The sequence below is a fragment of the Zosterops lateralis genome, assembly GCF_965231275.1.
Source record: "Zosterops lateralis genome assembly, chromosome: 1".
NCBI classification, from domain to species: domain Eukaryota; kingdom Metazoa; phylum Chordata; class Aves; order Passeriformes; family Zosteropidae; genus Zosterops; species Zosterops lateralis.
Genome location: NC_139762.1, coordinates 14,788,266 through 14,810,385, shown reverse-complemented (window position 1 = coordinate 14,810,385; position 22,120 = coordinate 14,788,266). Strand labels below are relative to the sequence as shown.

Below are 22,120 nucleotides of genomic sequence, written 5' to 3'. Positions count from 1 at the left end.
GAATGCAGGGTGGGTGTCCTGGCCTGCTCTCAGGGACAACTCAGTGCCTTGACTTCAAAAATCAACCCATTGCAGCCCCTGTGCTCATGCCAGCCTTCCTGCCCAGGACAGCGGCACTGTGCACGCACACACACCCTACATGCACATCTCCTGCTGTATGAGGAGAACTCTGGTGCCTTACCTTTTCTTAGCTGTATACTGAGCCTCTTCCCTATCTTTTTGGTGTTATAGCCACTGTTTGCAGTGGAGGTGAGAACTTTCTGAGGTGACGGTACCAGGCCGGAGGGTGGTTTCCCTGATGAGTTCACACTGTGAGGTAGCTGCGAGTAGGAGTCTGTCTGGTCAGAGTGGTTGCCCGCTCTAGACATTCTTTGCAATGTGTGAAGTCCAGAATTGTTAATACTTTTCCCATCAGCATACTGGGAATCGGGGCTGAAGCGGCTGGAGTAGTACATGTTCTCGCTCTGGGACAACTGCTCGTACTGCTCCTTGTTCGCCGCGGGGACCACGTGGAACCAAATGAACGGCGTGCGCATGGCTTGGCGAAACATATGCTGGGCTCTAGGTTTTGAAATGAACAGAAAATCAGCAAATTAGGACTGGCAGACTACGAGACATTATAAGCATAATTACTAATGTTAATTAAGCGACGCGAGCTGACAGACACATTGCACTCGAGCGTAAACCATAAAACTTGAATCTGTTCACGAGCCTATTTGGTCTGCTTCTCGCTAAGGTTTACTGCTTTAGGCCAACACTATGGTTAAATATGCTTAATGACTAATGTAGCAAATACTGGATTCAGAAAAGCAAAAATTTCAACTACAGTCTTGAAATGCAGACAGTTCTACAGCAAGACTGGGGCGTCCTTTTGTTTTAAACCCTGATAATTGCAATAATTGTGATAACTGCTACCACAGTGACAACAGAATTATTAGAATGAAAATTACTAATTATAAAAAGACTATGTATTCCACAATTTTTTGATTATATGCAGTCTTACAACCAGTCTAACTTACACTTCAATTTTTTTCAGCCAGTAGTCTATCAGAATAAAACATTAAGAAATAGGAAAAAAATGCTCAATCCTGTACAGACACTGGGCTCAAGGTCACAATCCAAAATACACAAAGTCAACAAAGTCTCTTCACACATTTCACCAACTGTGATTCAGAACCTTAGGACAAGCAGAGAAAAGCTACTTTCAACCATATGGTACAGCATTATGTTTCAATTCAGGTTAGAGTCAAAGAAATTAAAACCACATTTCAAATATATATTAAGTATAAGGCGATCAGAACAAATGATATTTGGCCCTCAGTGCGTTAAGGATTTCAGAACAATATTATCATCCATGAAGTCACTCATTACCTGCATACCTCATTTCTATTTTTCTCTTTCTCTTACCTGAGTGGGAACTGCAATCTAATTTCCCTCTTAAAAGTCTTTCTGATTCATTTCAAGATTCTACCAACTCCAGAAAACAACTAAACAAGTAATTATCTCTCAAATTTCTCCAGGAAGTTTCTGCATATACAGCACCTTTGGTTCTCACACAATCAAAACACCACATATTTTTAAAATATTTAAAAAAATAAAGTCTTCAAGTTGTACATTTATATTGAACATGGTGCATTGCAAGTATAAGAGCAAAAGTCATATGGGAATTTCAAGAAGAACAGATTACCAATATAAGAAGAAAAAATCTATCACATATAAAAACAATCAAATGGGAACTGTACATATTTAAATGACAATAATTATCCTGATTTTTTTAGTCTGGCTATATAAAAGCCAATAATGTCCCTAAGTGGATCTTTTCTTTATTATAAAGGCAAGCTTAGAGGTTTTATCCTTACCTTCCTCAATTATTATTATTATTCCCAATTAAAATTATTCCAAGGTGCAGTGTTAAAGATCAAATAATGCAACGTAATGTCTGGTAAGAACACTCACTGTTCAAATCTCCTGTTCCGCAGGTCTCCATCATTAATCCTGACAATACAATCATTCTCACGGAAAAGGTTTTCTTGTTCAGCTTTTCCACCCTTCTCCAACCGCTTCACCAGCAGCCCCAGGGTTCTGGAACATTAAGATTACAAATTATTACTATCTGAATAATTTGCAACATAGAAAATCCTGTTGATTTCATATTTTATCATGATCATTACAGAAACTATATTTTAAACCATCTTTACCTTGAAGTAGGATAGCACAGTTTCAAATAACTTCAAGATTTACCTGATTTATTATCCCTTTTCCATAAAACAAAATGCCTAGGTGAATCAAACATGCCAAAAGTAAGAATGAACAGGCTGTGAGATGACAGCACATCCATTCTTGAAAAAGGCCAAGATTTCTGTGTAGTAAAAACTCCAAGAACCACCACACATCTGAGAAAAGACATCTTTTCTGCTAGTTAACTGAAGCTGAATAGGTTCAACTTAAAATTTTAATTTCTGAATTAGGAGAGAATGCCACAGTCTTCGCTACTCCTTCTGTGCAAGTGAAAAGTGGGGTCATCTCATGTAATGAACAGCCTGTAATGAGGGGATGGATAGAGAATTCAATAATTTCATGTGAACCAAATGCTTTTACCTTTAAATCTTAACATTTTTTAATAAAACAAAAAAGAGGAAATTAAAAATTTAAATGCTCTTTTTAAATTCAGAATCTTAAATTAATTAACTGAAGACAATTTCCATTTGATAGCCTCTGTGCAATGAGTTAGTCTCCTCTGTTTCGTGCTTACTCACAGTATCCTCTTAAAGACACTTTTAGAGAGAAAAGGTAAACAAATATTCAACCTGAATATTCAACCAGAAATTATGAAAAAGGATCCTGAAGAATGGATTTCTGAGGTACTGACAGGATAGTATGAAAAGTCAGTGATGTTTCTATACCTGAACTCTCTATCAATCTTCAGGATTATTCTTGCATTGACAATGCACTTGATTTGTTGGTTTTTTGGGTTTTTTTAAAGATCAGCTTTACAGTGAAACCCCACAGGATGTATCAGTGAGTCAAACTCACATCACCCAAGTCAATAGCACTACTTTTTTCAGAATTCATTTCAAGGCATGGCATGAAAAATACTTTGTCCAAATTAGCAAGACTGGCAAGACCACACATGTCTTTTAAACAAAAACCTTTCAGTGATCACAGCACTTCCATCCACACATAACACCTCAAAGTAAATAAGGGGGCAATGGTGCTTAAAAGAACTCCTCATCTGCTCAAAAGTTACCTACACACTTGAGCCCTTCATCAAAAGGGTCAGAAAAGCAAAACTAACTTATTTCTTCCACTTTAAAATCTTCATTTACCAATTTATTTGCAGCATTTTTTTATTTTTTTTCCTTGGGTTTTTTTGTTAACAGAACAGTCATACATTTTCTCCTACAAGGCAGATGAAGGAGTAGGAGAAACTGTCCTAGTAGCATTTCCACTTTGGAACCACCTAGAGACATTAAGATACAATGTAACAAATGTAAACAGACCATGAGAAGAAAAACAACATAAAGCATTCTGACAGCACAAATCATCAAATGAAGCTTGAGTCAGACATTTGCATGACAAAAATCTCTACAAGTCCACAACAGTGGCACACTAATCTAATGACCATGTTGTGCTCCATTAATTGCACTACAATTTTCTGATCATTATTAGGTCATGTAGTCACAGGAAATAAAACAAAACAAACTTTAAAATATTGATTCAATCCCTCTTTTCCTTCTGTTCACTAAAAAAAATGTTGAAGGCACTCTCAGATTTGTAAAATTGATAAATAATTATAAAGAAATTATAGATGGTTTGATAGTTGCATGAAGAACCAAACTAATAGTTATATTAATAGTAAAAAGGAAAAATACTTGTATGGCTTCACTACATTACGTTTATCAGAATTATAGTTTTGACACATAGAAAACTGATGTGACAGAAAACAAGTTTGTGTCTTCTTCACTTGTGAGTTGATGAACTTATTTTGGAGAGATTGTTTTTGAGCTACAAAGTGAAGCTACTGAAGAGCGTAACTCTAAATGGGGAAGAGATAAGGAAAGCAAATATAAAATAGGGAATGCTACATTTAAGGGAAAACCAACAAAATACTTGAGCAGGAAAGGAAGGTGTTGTGTCTACTCTTCCTTTTTTTTACGTGATGCCCAATAGCTCTTTGATGCAGGTGTACTCCTCTGCAATGTCCAAAGACAATTCAGAATTTGGATGTACATGCAACGCTTGCACAAGAGCACACATAGTAGTAACAACAGGTGTTTGGTTTATACGGTTAAATATAAAAAATATTAAAATATTGAAACAATATCTACACAAAGTACAATAATCTAAATTAATACAAAGACAACACATGATACAAAATAAGGTGGTTATTTCATCCCAATGTCTCCATATACTTGTGATTACAAAATAATTGCTCTATCAATAGTTTTGACACAGCATTTTTCTTGAAATGCTGCTTTCTACTGTCTCACATTCTGAATTTATATCAAATTATTAATGCAAGATTCACCTTTATGCATGGTTTGACATTTCTTAAATTTATTCCACTTAGGCTCTCAAATCTGTAAAATATTACTAATCCTAACCTATAGAAAAATAATGTAACAGATATATAAACTACCAGTCAAAATTGTAAATAATCTTATTAAACAAAGGCTACAAGTTCTGCTAATGCAAGACTGCTCATCTCTAACATGGCATATGGTGCTCATGGGGATTTTGCTTTTTAACAAATGTTAGAGGTAGGTTAACCAAGGCATACAAAGCTAAAATCACTGAGAGCAAATTCAAGGCTGGATGAACAGACTGAGTCAAACCTGAAACCAGGCTCCTCACAGTGCCTTTTAATTTATTTTATTTTTTACATAAACACATGGCACAAAAGATCCCTTTAGACACAATTCCAGAAACAATTTCCCAAATGAGGGTTTGCGTAGCAGAGAAAACTAGAACTACAGAAAACGTATGTTCTTCAAAAGTTAACAAAAGCATACCAATTTCAGCAGTATTTATTCAGCATATTATAGTTAGATATAAGAATGTGACTCTAAGAAAGACTTTATGGGAATTCATGTTTGTTGTTGCAGCAACTGGAGATAAACAGAGTAGACCTGCAAATATGCAGTAACCTAAAAACAAATTGGATTTTTTTCCCTGCCATATGCCACCATCATTAATCCTGTGAAGTGGAGCACTACTACAGCTTCAGTATTATGTTTCTTACATTAGCAAGATATAAATTTTGAAAGCATCTAAACTCATCTGGTATAAAGTACCAAAGTCAGTATATACTTTTTTTTTTAAACACAACCATGTAGCATACAAATGTATGGTATACTTGAATTTGATTAATTTTGTCCAGTTAAGTCAACACAGTTTCTAATATAAATTCTTCCATTACAAATCTTTTGAACTCCAACTTTTTCAAGAATGAGATTAAATATCATGTAAACCTACGCAAACCCCTCTATAAGTCTACAATCCTGTTGAAACAATAATTATAAATAGAAATTTGGTACCTGTGCTGTTTTAGACTAACATTAGCTGACACAGAAACAGAAGGGAAACTGCCAAAGCACAGAGCTCAGTCTTTGTATTTGTTTTAAATACCTAATTGGGAATGTAAGCAGCTGAGATTATATTAGCATTTGCACCACTGTATTTCCACAAGGTTCATTACTCTAATTATACTATTAAAATAAACTCAGCTACATGTGTTAACATTTCAGTTCTCGGTATAAATTACAACCAATGATAAAACCAGAAATAAGCAGCAATTTTTTTATTGACATCTAAATTGCCTGACTTAGTTGGGGTAGTTTGTGAAATGAGAACTCTCCACATGCCATCCAGATGTATGGAAATGATTATAATTTATCTTAATAAGAACTGACAATGAAAGTAAAAATAAAACCTGACATTGAGCATCTAGAATATGATTTGGTCATCATGGCCCATTGTATGTACACATTGAAATTATTTATCTATTTACCTGCAAGCTAACTGTAGTGTAATCATATCAGACAGAACAGAAAATAGGCAATTTAAATGTTTATGTAAAGCCACTAACATAAAAAGGCAAAAACTAGATTAAGGTACAAAAATAAGGATTGAATGAAAATCTGATGTGCAGTGGTTTCATGCTATGAAAGATCTCTGAAAAGTTCTACAAGAACATAAACACAGTATAAAATTCCTAGATTCAGAGGTCAGAGTAGGCAAAATCGGCTTGTTTGTTCAAGTTAAATTATTGTGGCTACTCAGTGCTAAATTGCACATAAACTCCTTTACCCAATATTGGCATCACAGCACTGCAGTGGAAGCACTTAAATTTCATGCCTGAAGTCCAAAACCAATTCTCAATCTTTGGTAACAATTCCTCAGCTTTTTAGATTGAGTAATACTTCAAATTATGCTTACAAAATTTCTTAAAGGCTGAGATCAGACAGTTTGAGGGAATGGTACATTCACTCCAAAGAGAATTTTTTTCCCATACATTTGTTTTTGAAAGTCATGGCTAACTTTAAGACTTAAAAGGCTGGAAATGCAGGAGAAGAATAAATGGAGAGCAGACAGCATGAACCCTCTACTTGATCAAAGAGAATATGATCATTAGAGAGGCACCTTGAAGGCAATATTATGGACTCTCAGTATAGACAATGGCCAATAGGTATTAGTTTAGTTTTATTTGTATATTGAGTACAAGACTAAAATTTTTACAGTGACATGAGATGAATTTATAACCTCCAGAAAATGAAGGATAATTCTAATAAGAGAAAAAAAATAAGAAGAGTATAAAAAATTTTCAAATTTCTGGATTTCTAGTAAGGGTAGTTAGGGTTTGTGTATGTTTAAATGTCCATCTTCATTTGAGGTTTTCCTTTCTTTTTAACAAAACCTGTTAAATTTGTCATTTAAACAGACAAAGAATTATCTTTTCTTTTTCCTTTTTTTTTTGAGACTTCCTAGTATTTTAAGACATTTAGGATATATAACAAAATACATTTTTAGCTGCAGGTTTTAGATGCACGGTTAATCATGGATTTCATGGCATACTTCAACAGGAAGAAAAGCTGGCAGAGCTGTGCACACCTGTCTGTATCAAAGTAACATCTGATATTTATTACTGGATGTTCATTGTAGAGTTTTAGATTAATATCCAAATCCTTTTCGGTTCTGCGTTACTAAGTAGACTTCAGAGCAGTCTTGGGACTATGGGACTCTAACTTCCATATCATTATTCACAGATATTTCTGATGTTAACTCATATATTCCTTGTATCAACTGAGTCTCTTTCCAAAGATAGACATGGCAGGATTTCAGAAGAGCAGCTACAGTAGAGAGCTTGAGAAGATTTCAAAAGTAGAAAAGGCCATATAATGGCAAATTACACTATAATTACTGCTAAGCTTGCAGAGAACTTGGTGCATCCCCACTTAAACATCAACATAACATCCCACATCATCCAGGGTGCTCAAATGAGACCCTTAAGGGACTGTTTGCTCCTTTTCCTCAGCACCTAATAAAAAGGAAGGATTGGTGGTATGGCAATTTTGCACAGATTTTGCATTTTCTTTCCTTTCTTATTTTTGTCTCCTTCGTTTCCTCTTTTTTCTGCTCTAATCTGAACACTTTGCTACTTGCCTTTTCTTTTTCCTTCATTCTACTTTCATTTTTATGCCTCCTTTTCTGCTCAGCACTGCATCTATGCCATTGCAAAAATGTGCCAGCAGGTTTGCAAACAAAACTTTTATCCTTAAAAAATGCACAACCATAAGGTGATGAATATGTATGCCCTCCTCCCTTTTGATAAGGTGAACAAAATCTGTTAACAAAATCATATGATCAAATAGGCCAATAAAAGGCTGATACATTTCTAGAGGCAAAACCAGAAGGATAACAAAGGAACATATATATAGAATAAAGTTTCACCATGTCTTTAGAAATCAATAGTATTTTTCCCAGAGAAATACAGGGTTTTTTCATTTTAAAAAAGTCTCAGTTTTACTGGGAACAGAAATAATTTGTAGCATCTATATAGATGAGGCAGAGACCTTTACAGATTTTGCTCAAGATCAAAAGCCAGTAATAAAAAGATTCTTATTCCAAACTCTCAAATGACCACGAAAAAGTCAAGTATTTTCTCAATAGAAGTAGAGAACAGAGTTATGGCATATAATTTTTAGAGTTTTGGAGTGTTTCCTTAGGGAGAGATTTTCTGGTGTGAATTTTTTGGTGGGATAAGGCTCTTGCTTATTGCATAGGGGAAAAAAGGTGCATTGCATAACATGTTTTTACACTTTTCCAAGTTACTGATTTAATAAATAACCATTGCTTATTGAGTAACGTTTTCAAAAAAAAAAAAAAAAAAAAAAAAAGAAAGGAAATACAAGAAAAGTAATTGAAAACACAGTGTACTTGGAATTGAACATCAAGTAAATTTAAAACAACTATGGGACAGTGGACTAACCTATATGACACATAAAATCTTTTCTTTTTGGACATCCCTTAGAGTCTTTACTCAGTCCTGTGTTTGGTTTCCTATAATTAGGTTTCTACTAAGCAAATCCCCTGATCAAGCTGTTGTAAGCAGGGGGTTGTAGGTTGTTGATTGTAGCAGGGAGAATTATTTTTTGCATCCAGGGGAGGAACAAAGAGCAGCTATGTGCTACAGTGAGAAATAAGTAGGAAGCAGAAGATCCCTGCCATGCATCTGCTCTCCCTCTGAATCTAGCAAAAGGAGAAACACGTGTGTCTTATCTGCTCAAAAGAGGTGGGAAACCAGGAGGGGGGAAAAATTAACCAAATTCCCACCAATTGCTTCCAGCTTGAACCTGGGTGTGTTCCTTTCCCTGTCCACACTGGAGGCAGTTGGAGAAAAATGTGTTTATCCTACCTGAAATCATGCAGAGGCATGGGTATGCAGACAGTAAAGCAGCAGCACAACACAAGCACTTAGAATCAATCCCAAGCAATGAACTCTGCTTTTCCTTCATTAAAACACACAGGGCACAGCATAAAACTTTTGGAAATATTCTAGATCCTCTCCAACTCTGCTCCTCTACACTTTCCAGACATGGGACCAAGTGACTCCCCTCTTCAGCAGATTATTTTGTGAAGGGTTGAAAAATCTCAGCAACTACACATATGGTCCATTTTTCAATGAAGCGAGTTGTAGTATTATGAAGAAAAAGAAGATACATTTTAATATAAAAACTATTTCCCTTGTAAAACAGTTTGCTTTTCCAGTATGGTCTGATTTGAAACATCGATATTTAAAACTGGCTTTTATTTGTACAACTTTATCACATAATTTTTGCATGACATGGTTAAATTTCTTTTTAAAAAATTATATATTTTACTTCTGTGTTTATGGCTTTTTTTCTTTAACATGGTCTCATTTTGTATGAACAGTTTAAGCTTTGACTCAGACTTGACAACCACATTAACAGGCTGGAAGCAAATTATACTCAAGTTGAAATTCTTATTCAAAATGTCAAAACATATATTTTAACATCAGTTATATTAAACAAGTACTTAGTAGGTAGTTGACATTCTTAAACCGGTCTTTTCCTTGGCCTTCACACTGTCGAAATCCCGGATAAGTGTGTGAAAATTTCAACCATTTCTAACTCTATCGGATTTACTTCTGAGTTATGTTTGAAGTACTGTTCACTCATGCCCTTTCCATCCCCACACTGAATCTACTGAATTTCAGATTATGAAGAGAAGAATTCACCACTTAAAAGAAGTTTGCTCTTAATACTTGTAGTCTCCAGAAAAAGTAGCTTTAAAGTAAAACAAATTACATTTTTTCATAATACATGTCAGTATGACTATGAAGGCACTGGGTTTTAAGTAACAAATGCAAATAAAGCTCTTATACTATGTTTAAAATCCCATGAATATATTTGGTATAGAAGGAAAAAATACTAATACCTAAAATACTCTAGTATTTCTGAAAATAGCATATTAATATTTGAGACATACATTTGTATAGCAAGTTGGTTTTGTTATTTTGTTTGTTTTTATAAACCTGAAAATGCTACTGGGACAACAGACACGAGAACATTCCATGTGGAAAGATTACTTTTAAGATATATATACTTGTTCCTTTTTTTCTTAAAGAGTAAAAAATACAGTGTGTACTTAGAATATGAAACACCAAAATAAAATTTGCATATATTGCTGAAAAATTATCATTTTTTTCAAGCTACTTAAAAGTTCCAAATCCACCATTAATTAATACAAAAGCTTAGCTTTTTTTCTGAGATTATCTTCATGACCCTAAACACTAAAATTTTACATTAGCAAAGTAAGAATTAGAGATTATGTATTCTGTTTGTTAATAACATCCACATTGTATTTTTTAATGTAAACTACTTTAAAACTTTTTTTTTTTTTGTGTGTGTGTGTGTGTGTGTGTGTGTGTGTGTGTAAACAATCAAACTTCAGGCATTTCAGCCTGTAAAGCAAGTTCTTTTTCCCCAAACCAGAATGCTTCAACTTTTAACCGGTTTTGCTACTTCATTTTAACCCCAAGAGATGGGACAACATGAAATTTTGAAAGTGTGGCAATTGTTTTCTTCCCTATTCTTAACAAGTAAAAGCCTCTAGGACACCTCAGTTTACATTTCCACTGTTATTTGGAAACTTGGGGCTTTAAACAACACATTTCACCAGGGAAATCTTGCACAAATAGTCACCTGAATTAGGGCAGAAGTTTATAAATTTTAAGAGTCCAAAATGAAATGTCTTTATCCTTCAGCTTCCCCTGAGATTAGAACACCCAGTTCTAACTCCTTCTAAGCAGAGCCTTTGAACTACAGGGTCCATTCCAAGCACAGAGTCAGTAAACTTGCATTTCTTCCTTTTTTAATCAATGGGACTGCCTCTTAAAAAAACCGACAATATTCTACAGAGGGCAAAGGCACACAATACAAAAATTAGCACAAGCGAGATAAAGCACAGTAAATTACAATGCAAATAAAATCCTACACGATACGTTACCTTCCGCCTCGGGCACTGAAAGGCACTACATGGATTCCCAAAGGCCCGCCGTCATTGGAGACTTCGACGAGCTTTACCATATCACTGTGAGACAATGACGAATGAGGGAATATGAACATGTACCGTGAAGGAACCAAAAAACCCCACACAAACATACACATGACAACAAAACCATTCCAGAAACCAAGTCATGGTGATGAAAGCATTGTTGAATGCTACGTACCTGAAGATTAATCTGATCGCATGAAAGGAGATCAATCATCAAAAATAGTTCAATTAATAGAACCAAGAGAAATCAAAGAATTTTTTCTTAAATTTAGCTGAATACGTAAAAATAGGTTTTATCATCATCACTGCATGCATATTGCTTTATTTCTTTCTTATCCTAAAGTTAAACTGAACATTGAGCAGAAATACCTTAAATGCCACACACAATTATTCCTCAAAAACCTAAAAGCTCGTTATAGCACTAGCATGCTTTTACTTTTTTATCTTAGAGTCAACTCTAAATTTTAACATTAGCTTTCCCATAAGTACTTCATAATCAAATGAGAATTATTAAATTTTTAATTGGCTAAATCCTTCTAGTTTTAAAACACATTAATCTGTTTTATTGTAATTCCATTTCTTTTACTGGAAGATTCCTGCACCTCCGTACTAAGCAAAGATTCCAAAGTAAGATTTAACTGTAACATTCAAAACCAACCAGACGTCCCCTGAAGCAACCATGCATCTAGTTTTCAATTATAATTTTTGCTGTAGTGAGGAAAAAAGCAGAAGAAAATACAGGTTCAGAAAGAGACATGCAAAAATTGTAGAAATAGATTTAGACCAAATCTATTAATGCGTTTGAAACATGCCCACATCTCAGAAGGTGGAATATAGCCCATGAAACAAAGAGCTATAAATACACAAATGAGAAAATAAGACACGAAGGCCAAACCTCTCAGTAAAACTGGAAGTGAGATATCTGAACAGAAGCCACAATCTAAATTCGTGGTTTATGCCTCTCTCTGGTATTACATACTTTTTCCATATTTCCTGGCACTAGATATATATACACACAGATCATTGAAAAGCTTGTTCCTCATAAGAATACAAATAAAATTTAATCTTGAAATGGAGCAAAGAGCAAGACAAATGCCTTGTGATAGCAGTAAAAGATTTTCTACTTCCTTCAATAAGCTGTTGATCATATATGGTGGCCCATCATGAAAGCTGGCAGCTCTCAATCTGTAATTTGAGAATAACCAGACCACATATGGTTGGGAAGTCAACACAAATCCTGGGTTACAGTTTGTCTTACATTTCTTTTACATTAAATTTATTAAATATATTTTAAGGTACCCTTTACATTTGCTGTATGCCTGTATTGGTATCTGAATTTTTATCTTGATTTTTAAACAACATGAATGTAATCTCTTTATCCTTATGATCACTGTCAGCTCAAGAAAGTTGTGCAACAACAGGAGAGCTGAGAGACTTCATTTAAAAACGTGTTATTCTTCAGACGTGGACCAGTGCTTTAAGACTGAGATCAATCCAGCATTTCACACTGTTCCATGTGCAGCAGTTTCTGTATAGGCTAACTTCATTTCCTTCTCACTGTACATTAAGGCTAAATTTTCATTAACTAGTGTGCAAAGCAGGTCTTGGGATTCAAGTAACTCCTCCAACCTCCAAAAGCAACTCTAGAAGACATTGCTTGCTATTGGTAGGCCCGTGAGTCTCTGTGATCAACTTTTTTTCTGACCTTGCTAATAGCTTAGAAGAAAATTAAGGGCTAAGTAAGAGAACAAGTGAGAATCTGTGTGATGCACCTGGAACTGCGTTAGTGGAAACACAGCTTAAATTGAAATTAAAAACCCAAAAAACCAATACTTATTTTACATATCTAACATACACCATTTAGCTTGTTCTAGTGCTTGAGTCAGTGATTTTTCATTTGTTCAAAATGCACATTTAACATATTTGCATTCATTTTTCTTACACCTTTTCTTTAAAGAAATAAAAAATTCTATTCCAAATTCAAATGTTAAATTCTGTAAAACAGAAAACAAGAGGAAATGATCACTTCCTAAGAGAGATTCTTTCAATCTGGCTTCCTGGTTTTCTCAGAAGTTTGGGCCAACTGCTTCAAACAAACATGCAAAGAAGTATGAGATCAAAACAAAACATAAACGAAGTAGCATATGATGAGAAGTCAATAAAGTACTTAAAAGCAACACCAGGAAGCATTACATTTGACAGAAGTTCTGCAAATTCTATTTAGGAAACAGCATTTGGAATTTACAATGTAACAGATTTTGTAAATGGAACTGAGTAAAATGCATGTTCTATTCCCTAATAGATGTCACCATGATCTTTATCTAACATTTAAACCCTCTGTCCCTAATTCATAATTTAATTCAAAAATAACAGGAGCAGAAGATTTAATTTCATTTAAAATTTAAGTTAATAAATTTAAAAGATTTAATTTAAGGCTAAAAGGGATCTTTTCTCATTAATTTCATAACAAGGTATGGATCGGTTCTTTTCAATGAAATGCAAAAAGTCAAGTTTGCTGTATCTTTGGATGACATAAAACATCAGTCAGTGATTGTATTTTTAAATCGGGTGGAGCTAACAAAACACCAGTTTTGATCCATTTGCTAAGTATGAGGTTTTTGACCACACAACTTGTGACCCTGACATATCTTCCTGGATATTCCAAACTAGTGATTGGAATTAAGATTTTCCCCTTTGAAATTCTTGCCTGCTGATCTATTTGTACTAGCACTGACCCTATTCCTTCTGTCAAGTTTTCCAAGTTCCATCAAATAAGCATCTTCTTTGAGGCAGAAAATCTACTGTAGCATCAGCTCTTACAAATGTCAAGTTTCCAATGCTCATCTTTAACACGAGCATTTTACAGTGTTTAAAATCTGTCTTTAAAAGGTCCATTGTTTAAAACCAAAATGACACATGACCTAAAAAAGACTGCCCCACTTTCTCAAGAGCAGTATCACTCCTATTATTTTGAGTACTTCCCTAGTCTGTGTTCAGTCTTAAGACTTGTTAAAACAATATGTTCTGCCAGTAACTTACTCCAGGGAAAAATTGGTAGCATTCTCCAAACCAGTGTCTGCATGTCCAACAGGCTCAACTCTGCTGTTGTCCTCCTCTGTTCGATCTTCATCCTAGATATTTAAAAAAATATATATTAATTATTTAAACCTATATTTAATTTTATTAACTCATTTAGTAATGACATTTTATCATTCTCCAATTATTGGAGTTACCACATGTGCAGTGGAAACGTTGTGCTTCCACAACTTCAGTTTCTGTCTGAAAATGTTCTAAATTGGTTTTTGTCACTTTCTGTAATGATATTTATAGTTTGGGCAGTGTTTTATCATAATTTTTCTACAGTTATAAAAGCCGTGCTACAGAAGCTATCACAGTCAGCATTTTTTTAAAAGGTTGACAAGCAAAAGCACAAAATCAGCTGATGGTCAGCAGTGTTTGGGAAATTCCTCCCAGGCTCTCCCTGGGCAGTTACTGGGGGCTTGACTGAACACACAAAGCAGATCACTGAGGCTCATTTGCAAAGACCTAAAAACAGTATAAGAAAATGCAGTTTCTGTAATTCCGTGAAGTACCAAGAGCTTTTTAAACATTTTATCATGGCCTTTATTAATAGCTTGCCAGAGAAGGCTGACATCAAAGACCTACGTGAGGCTCTAATGCTAACCAATTGATTTTATTTTTAATTTCACTTTCCAAAAAGTACATACACGATTCACCAAACGTATAACTTTAATGTCAAAGCTGTGAATGCTGTATTTCCAAGTTTAGACCACACTGATTCAAGAACTTAAGAAGCACTAAACCCATTCTTACATGTATGTTAATTAGAAGATTATACTTTTAAATACCCATGTAATCAAACAGAAAATATTACAGTAGAGAGAGTAGGGAGAACAGTAGGTTTCAAACACAGACAGATTCTAGAGCCAGAGCCATCAGGTCAGTGAAATAATACATGATAAATTATAAATTTGGCACAAAGAGTCAGACAACTTATTAAAGTATTGAAGATATGTTAAAAACAGGCAGAGACAGTTTGTAATGTCCAACTGAGATTTCCACAGGGAACCTGCAAAAGCAGGAGGCTGGATGCATCAGGCTTCCATGGGCTATGGATATGCCTTGTGCATCTGGAAAGCAGCACGCTTTGTGAGCCCAAGCTACTTGGAAGATTGATGATCCTGTGTCTCAAGAGGTGTTAATATGCACCTCCTCATCATCTCTCTTTGTTAAGCACAAGATAAGTAATACATTTCAAAGGTTAACCAGCATCTTGAGCCTGCCTAGAACTGTATATTTACTGATTTCAGTTTAAGCTCTATATGTACCACTGCATATAGTTTAAAATTAAATAAATATTCAAATCTCCAAGCTAATTCTAAAGTCACATGCAAAATCAGAACATTTAGAGTTGTTTCATACTGAAATGAGGCATTCCACACTTTGTTCTATACAGCATCATGCAAATCACTGTTGCCATGGGTTTCCTGTTTGAAGTTAGGGACACTGCTGGTTGTAGAAAACTATGTATTTTTATTGCAATGAAACTATTAATAGCCTAAAGAGAACTCTTTTCATCAGAGTTGCTGATGAAACCAAATTTTGAATCTCACTTATGACAAAAGGTCACTAGAGATGTATGTGACTTTGTTAATATTATGGGTTTTTGGCAATTTTTCATGTGTGTTTTTTCCAAGGGAACATGCAAGAAAATATTATATATATACACATGGAAGAAGAGATTGAAATAACATCCTATCTATTTGTAGATATGCCTCTGCCAAAAAAATAAATGTCTGGCTTTACGCTGTGTCATTTTGGTAGACAAATACATATGTGCATCATTCATTTAGTAACACTTGGGTCCTACACTTCATCACTTTTTTGCCCCAAAAGCTTTTCTCTTCACTACTTTAAGTCTGGAAACAAAGCTCTTCTTGCCCCACTCAGTGTTTGCATCACGGAGTGCTTTGGGCTTGCTCTTGATAGACCTGCCTTAAGTGCCCTCCTGGGGCACAGCCCCCTGTGCAATGCTTGAGCTAAATCCTTGTACAAACACTTCTTTCCACCCTTCCCTGCCCTGAGAGCATCTTTGCCCTTGTTCCCAACATACCTAGGCCTCTCCACTTGTTGGACATTCTGTTTCTTTTCTTTCTGTCCCACTTAGTGGTCCAGAGGTTTTTCCTGCCAAGGAGAGGAACATCCCTCTGCCTGACCTCGAGTGCAGCCGGGTCAAAACAAACAGCCAACTTAGCTGCCTCCTGCTCCTATGCACCTTTCAATATTGGGGTATAACAAATCAGAAACTGCAAATCAAAAGCTACGTAAAACAGATGCTATCTGGCATCATCACATCTCCATTTTGTGCCTTTTGTTTCGAGAATCATAAACACAGCAAGTTTTGGAACGACACTGACTGTCAGTTATCCAAGCAATTAAGAAACAGCAGCTCCCACACGCCTCTGTCTGGCTTTTCCTGGACACCAGACAGATCTGCATCAGAAACATGCATGTGCCCATAAATAGGTGCTTAGAAGAGGAATCATAATCCTAATGAAAGTACTACTGCCATGATCAACAGATGTATGATGTACCCTTTTAAAAATCTTAAATATTATAGTAATCAGACTCTCTTTTCTTCTCAAAATAACACAGATTTTGATTTACATTGAAGTGAACAGAGAGAAAAATTGGACACCTGCGGAGAGATTTGACTTAAAATTCTGATTTACTATGAAAAATAACTAACTAGCTGTGAAAACCTTTGCATCAAGCAATTATTTCTTCATTTGGAAAGCAGTTTTCTTCTGAAAGGCAAATTTGACCTGGATGAGGTAAACAAGAGAAAGGACATTTAACAGAGCAAGAAAGTTTCTGTGAACCCACATGGATATTACTGTAGGTATTTCTCAGAAACACTGATTTGAACAAGCTCCCAAAAGTGTAAGGTTTCTTTTCCCTGTATGAAAACACTGATATCTGCTATATCAAAAGATACAGTCTTTAATGTACAGCTACTAAAGACAGAATGTGGGCTTTTTTTTCCAAAATTGAAATAAGAGTAATTAAATGATCCTTTCATCTTTATAGTACAGAGGAAAATTTAAAGAATCTTTTCTTATGTACTTCTCCATATCTTGATGTGCTCAATGTAAAATTTCCTACTGTTTGAAAAATGAAAAGAAAACATTATTTTTCTAAGTTCTGTAATAAAATTAATGACTCAAAAACTGAAAAATTATCTTAACTGCTCAAAATGGACTATTAGTGCTAAAAGTTCTACCTATAAAAAGGTCCATTTCACAGTTCACCTGCACAGTGTTAATGAAATACATATGAAAAGTTGCAAATTGGGTTTTTATTTTTGAAGACAGTGTCTCTGACACCTCTTAGGATTACGAAATCTGCAGAGTTAAGGAATGCCAGCAGTATTCTTGACAACAGAACCTTATTCAATATATATGAACCCAAATACTTCTTTTAATTGCATTTTCTCAGAAAATTTCTGAATGAAATCTGCCTGGTATGATTTCCAAAGCTCAAAACCAGCCATGCTTTCCCTGTCTTACTGGAAATTTTAATGTCCACTACTAAGATATCAGCTCCTATCTCCAATTAATCCACAACTTCATCTTCAAAGAAGCACTTTCCCACTCATCTGTGCTGTTCTATACACTTCTCATGAACTCCCCAAAACAGAAGCAGAACTTCACATTCCCTTGTCTTTTGACAATTTTCTAAAGAAAACTCAATAGCAGTCATGAGTCTGAATATTAAATTCCTACATGTTTCATTTGTGCAGCCTTTGTTTTTAAGTGCCTGCCCTGAGAAAGTGAGGATCACAATCTGCTTCAGGCAGACACAATGAGAAATGGGCTCGGAACGATGCAAGGGTTATGTATAAATCCATCTTCTCTGAACACTTAACCCCATATCTCAAATTCAAAAGCCACATCTCGATTCTACCAGTGATTGGGGAAAAAATGGAAGCAAAGGTGTTTGGCTTGGGTGGCTTGATTGGGTTTTTTCAGTTCAGGGGGGTATAATAATTAATTTATTATTGTGTAGAAAGTGATATTTTAGTAATAATGCTGTATAAAAGAGAGCAAACTCTGCTTTCAAATTACTTGAGCACTCCTTGGAAAGCTCTGATCCACTGACCACCAGTACACCTACAATGTAAATAGCATCTTGTGCATTGAATCACTTCAGCTGGAAGAATTCTCTAAGACCATCAAGTCCAACCATTAACCCAGCACTGCCAGTCTGCAGTATATGTACTTCAAGATGAAAGAACTGATTTTCAAAACAGATTTAGATACACTGAAATGCATCTGCACAAGGGCCAGGATAGAGAGCTCTGTCTAGGCTCCTTTACAGTTTTTGTGCATTTTCCTAACTCCTTAAGAAGCTGGCAAGATGAGCCAGATAATGATTAGGAAATCAGATAATGATTAGGAAAGCACTGATATGTCACTATTGCTGTAGTAATCATCTATACAAAATAACTTATGTAAGTAATTTTTCCTAGGAATTACTGTTTTATAACACGCATCCAAAGGAAATATGATGTCAATAGTGTTTGCACATTTTAAAATTATGAAAGGACAACTTGCAGGGACATAAAGCTGTTTACCTGCTGAGCTGGCAGTATGCAAGAAGCCAGACTTTTCTGGAAGTCTTGAGATGCCCACGTTTCAATGAAATGATAAGCAAAGAGAGAAGTTTTTTTCTTGGCATTTTGAAATTCCTCCTATGTCCTCCTTCAAGAATGTGACCGATTTAAACTTCAGATATTATTGAGCTGATGTAATACTGATAAAGCTGTGATAATGTTATTTCTGTACCTTGTATTAATACCATATATGAGTATGGTATTCTGTCAGCTCAGTCCCTCAGTAGTGGCTCTGTGTCCTGAGGACTGGCTGGAGACAGCATCACCTCAGTGAGCATCACAGTGAGATTCCCTTTCCAAGATAGCATCAGACACTGGGTTGTTTGTTTTCTACCATTTAATTTTTCTAATTTTAGCATAGTGAGTGTAAGTCCTGTATATACCAAACTAAAAGGATCCAACACCCAACAGGTGCTTTAGATTTTACTGCAGAAAATGACAGATTATCCATAATGACAAGCTCCTGACAATATTTTATTTCCTCAGACAAGACACAAATAAAATAAAGCTTTTGCTATTAAAATATGCCCTTCCCCTCATATTTCCCTTTTAGTCTCTTGCACTTCTCTGTAATGATTATGGAAGAAGAGACATATTCGCTATTAGTCTCCTGGCAGCTGTGCTTCATAAATGTTTGTTTGGTTCTTGCAACATAAAGTAGGTTGTCTCTCTCTCTGTATGATCACACTTGATGGGAAACAGCTCCTAAGGGACCTATTTTCCTGTGCCTTAACTAGCACAAATACAGCAGCATCAGGCTTTTGTGCTAATGTTCTCACTTTTTGATTAACCGGCCAAATCTCCAGAGAATGGCAATTTTCAATCAAATCTGAAGAGCAGTTACAAGCACAACATGGGGAAAACCCAAAAAATATTGAATACAAAAAATAGGCTATGTTCCCTCTTGAACATACATATATATGCACAAATAATTAGGTGAGAGCTTTGTGTAATTCACAACATCCCTGTACTTGGTGTACTGCTATTATCAGTAATCCAGAGAGAGAGATACCTTACATTAAATCATCATCCACTTAAACACAAAAAGAAAGCTTCCAAAAATTATTTAATCTTATGTGTGTACATATATATATATGTGTATATGTATATATATATATATATATATATATATATATACACACAAGTTAATATTCACTTTACATCTCAATAATCCCTATGTTACTCACGTCCTCCTGCAGGATGGTCACCCTGCAATTGGAAATGACAATATTCACATCGTTTTTATATGCCTCACTACTCTAAAATGAAATTTGCCTTGCTCAGTCAAATCAGTGAACAGATATCATATAGACATAGAGGAGTGCAGAATGGAAGGGATTTCTCAGGTCTCTGATGAATATCAAATTCATTCCCTGCTATCACAGGCAATCATCTCTTATTTCCCATTTATTAAACTGATCAAGCTGAGCCTTAAGCCTGGTTGGCTTCACGATGGCACTATTTCTGTTTTGAAGTGCCTTAAAAGGAAATGTTTTTACAGATTTAAAGAGAGATGAATTCGATTTCCTATTGTCCAAAAAGCAGAACACCAGAGAGGCAATGAATATAATTTGATACAACCTTCCTTTGGCAAACGTTTGTGTCAATTCATTCAATTGAATACCTAGCATTTTTTCATTCATAATGACTTCTTAAAACACATATTAAAAACCTAGCAATAATAATAAAAGCTGAACAAGTCCTATGGTATCCCAGTTATTCTGTAGTCTGTATCAATTCAGGGCTTCACTGAAGTCTGTGGCCTTTAGGGGCTCAACAACCTGAGCAGCATCATTGAAATGACACACATATGTCCTGTAATGATTTGGAGGCACACACCTTTATCATACAGCAAGCCAGGCTGGCGGCAGGAGCCAGGAACACAAATATTGCTTGGCCATGTAGCAGAGCTACCACTAAGAAAGATTTTTACTAGATTATGCTGTAGTTAATTCTTTTTACAGGAGGCATTGCAGATAGCACTGAAAAGTACAAGAGCCTTTTAAGAGCATTAGTAGGTTAGGCAAAAAGTTTTCCTGCTAGTGAATTTAACTTGAGAAATTTTGCTGCTTCTGCTTCTTCACAGTAAAGAAAATCTTGGTTATGTCCTTACAGTGGTAGCTCATCAACAAACAGCAAAAAGTGCATTAAAAGTCAAAAGGTTTTTTAGTTGTTGATTAAAGTGTTTCTTAATTCAGACATCTGAATAGTCTCTGCCTACCAGCAGGGAAAAGAATATTGAGGAAAAGGAAAAAAATTAGCCAGAAATGGCAAACACTCATGCAACTTGGCAATCCCACACAAGGAAAACAGCACCAAATGGGATCCGACAGAAAAAAGCCCATTAGTAATGTCTACAGCACCACCAATTCTCAAGCATTTCACAATGTGCATTGTAATCGTATTTCACAGACTGCATTTGCTGTTTGACTGAAAACTACAGGGTTTGTGTTCCCCAGACTGAGGTCACCCCACTCTGGATTGTTTTAATGACATCTCCAGGACCACTGACAGTCTAGGGTGGGAGGCAGAGGAAGGAGATGTCCTGCAAAGCAATAGCTACCAGAACAAATCCATACATCTAGGTTCCTCTACAGATGGCAAGTATCAAGTGGATAACAAAAATATGTAGCTGTTCCCACCAGATCATATTTAAGAGACATTTTAAAGAAGACTCAAGTATTACTGGAACACAAAACTATTTTCGCGGTCATTTTGCAACAGCTCGAAGTCCACATATAATATACACCACTTTAACATTCATAGCGTGTTACAAAATAATACAATGATGACAAAATAGTGCCCTAAGTTTCTGTTCACTGGCAATTGGGTAAACTGTTGCCAAACTGAACTTTAAAAAATACCTTGATGATATATTTATTGTATTAAATAGAGACTTAAAATGAAGAAAATATTGGGTCCTTTCTAATTTCTTACACTGACTTGCTATATGATAGTGGCAAAAATCATTCAAAAGCACATTTCCTTATTAACATGTTGGAGATAATATTCCATGTCTGCAAAGGCAGATATAAGATTCTTGGATGTGACACCTTGAAAAGCAGAAATATTAAAATGGATCTCAAATGTCTCAAAAGCAGCTTAGGATGCTAAGCCACAAAATGCTTCTTGCTCAAAGATACCAGATGTGCTTCATCTCTTCCTTTTCTTAGCACCTAGTAACACCTGCAGTGCGCAACCTATTTTTTAAACACCTTATTAGATGCCAAGTATATGAAGAAGTACAAAACTCAAAGCATTTCATCACATAATGAATTTGTCAGACAGTTCACTTACAGAGCAACCCGCAAGTAAAACCAACCACCGCTAACAAGAATAGCCAGGAAA

The 22,120-nt window shown here is 35.4% G+C and overlaps 1 protein-coding gene across 12 annotated transcripts in view; it reads right to left on the bottom strand.

The window, feature by feature from the left end:
* Positions 1 to 22,120, bottom strand: part of PARD3 (par-3 family cell polarity regulator) — a 444,272-nt gene that overhangs the window by 202,781 nt on the left and 219,371 nt on the right. For all 12 annotated transcript variants that reach the window (XM_083880512.1, XM_083880506.1, XM_083880515.1 and 9 more), the window contains 4 exons: positions 14,116 to 14,207; positions 11,029 to 11,112; positions 1,957 to 2,082; positions 182 to 561 (listed from right to left, as the gene is read on the bottom strand). In XM_083880512.1, the coding sequence (XP_083736638.1) occupies positions 182 to 561; positions 1,957 to 2,082; positions 11,029 to 11,112; positions 14,116 to 14,207 (682 nt within the window). The remainder of the gene's footprint in view (positions 1 to 181; positions 562 to 1,956; positions 2,083 to 11,028; positions 11,113 to 14,115; positions 14,208 to 22,120) is intronic.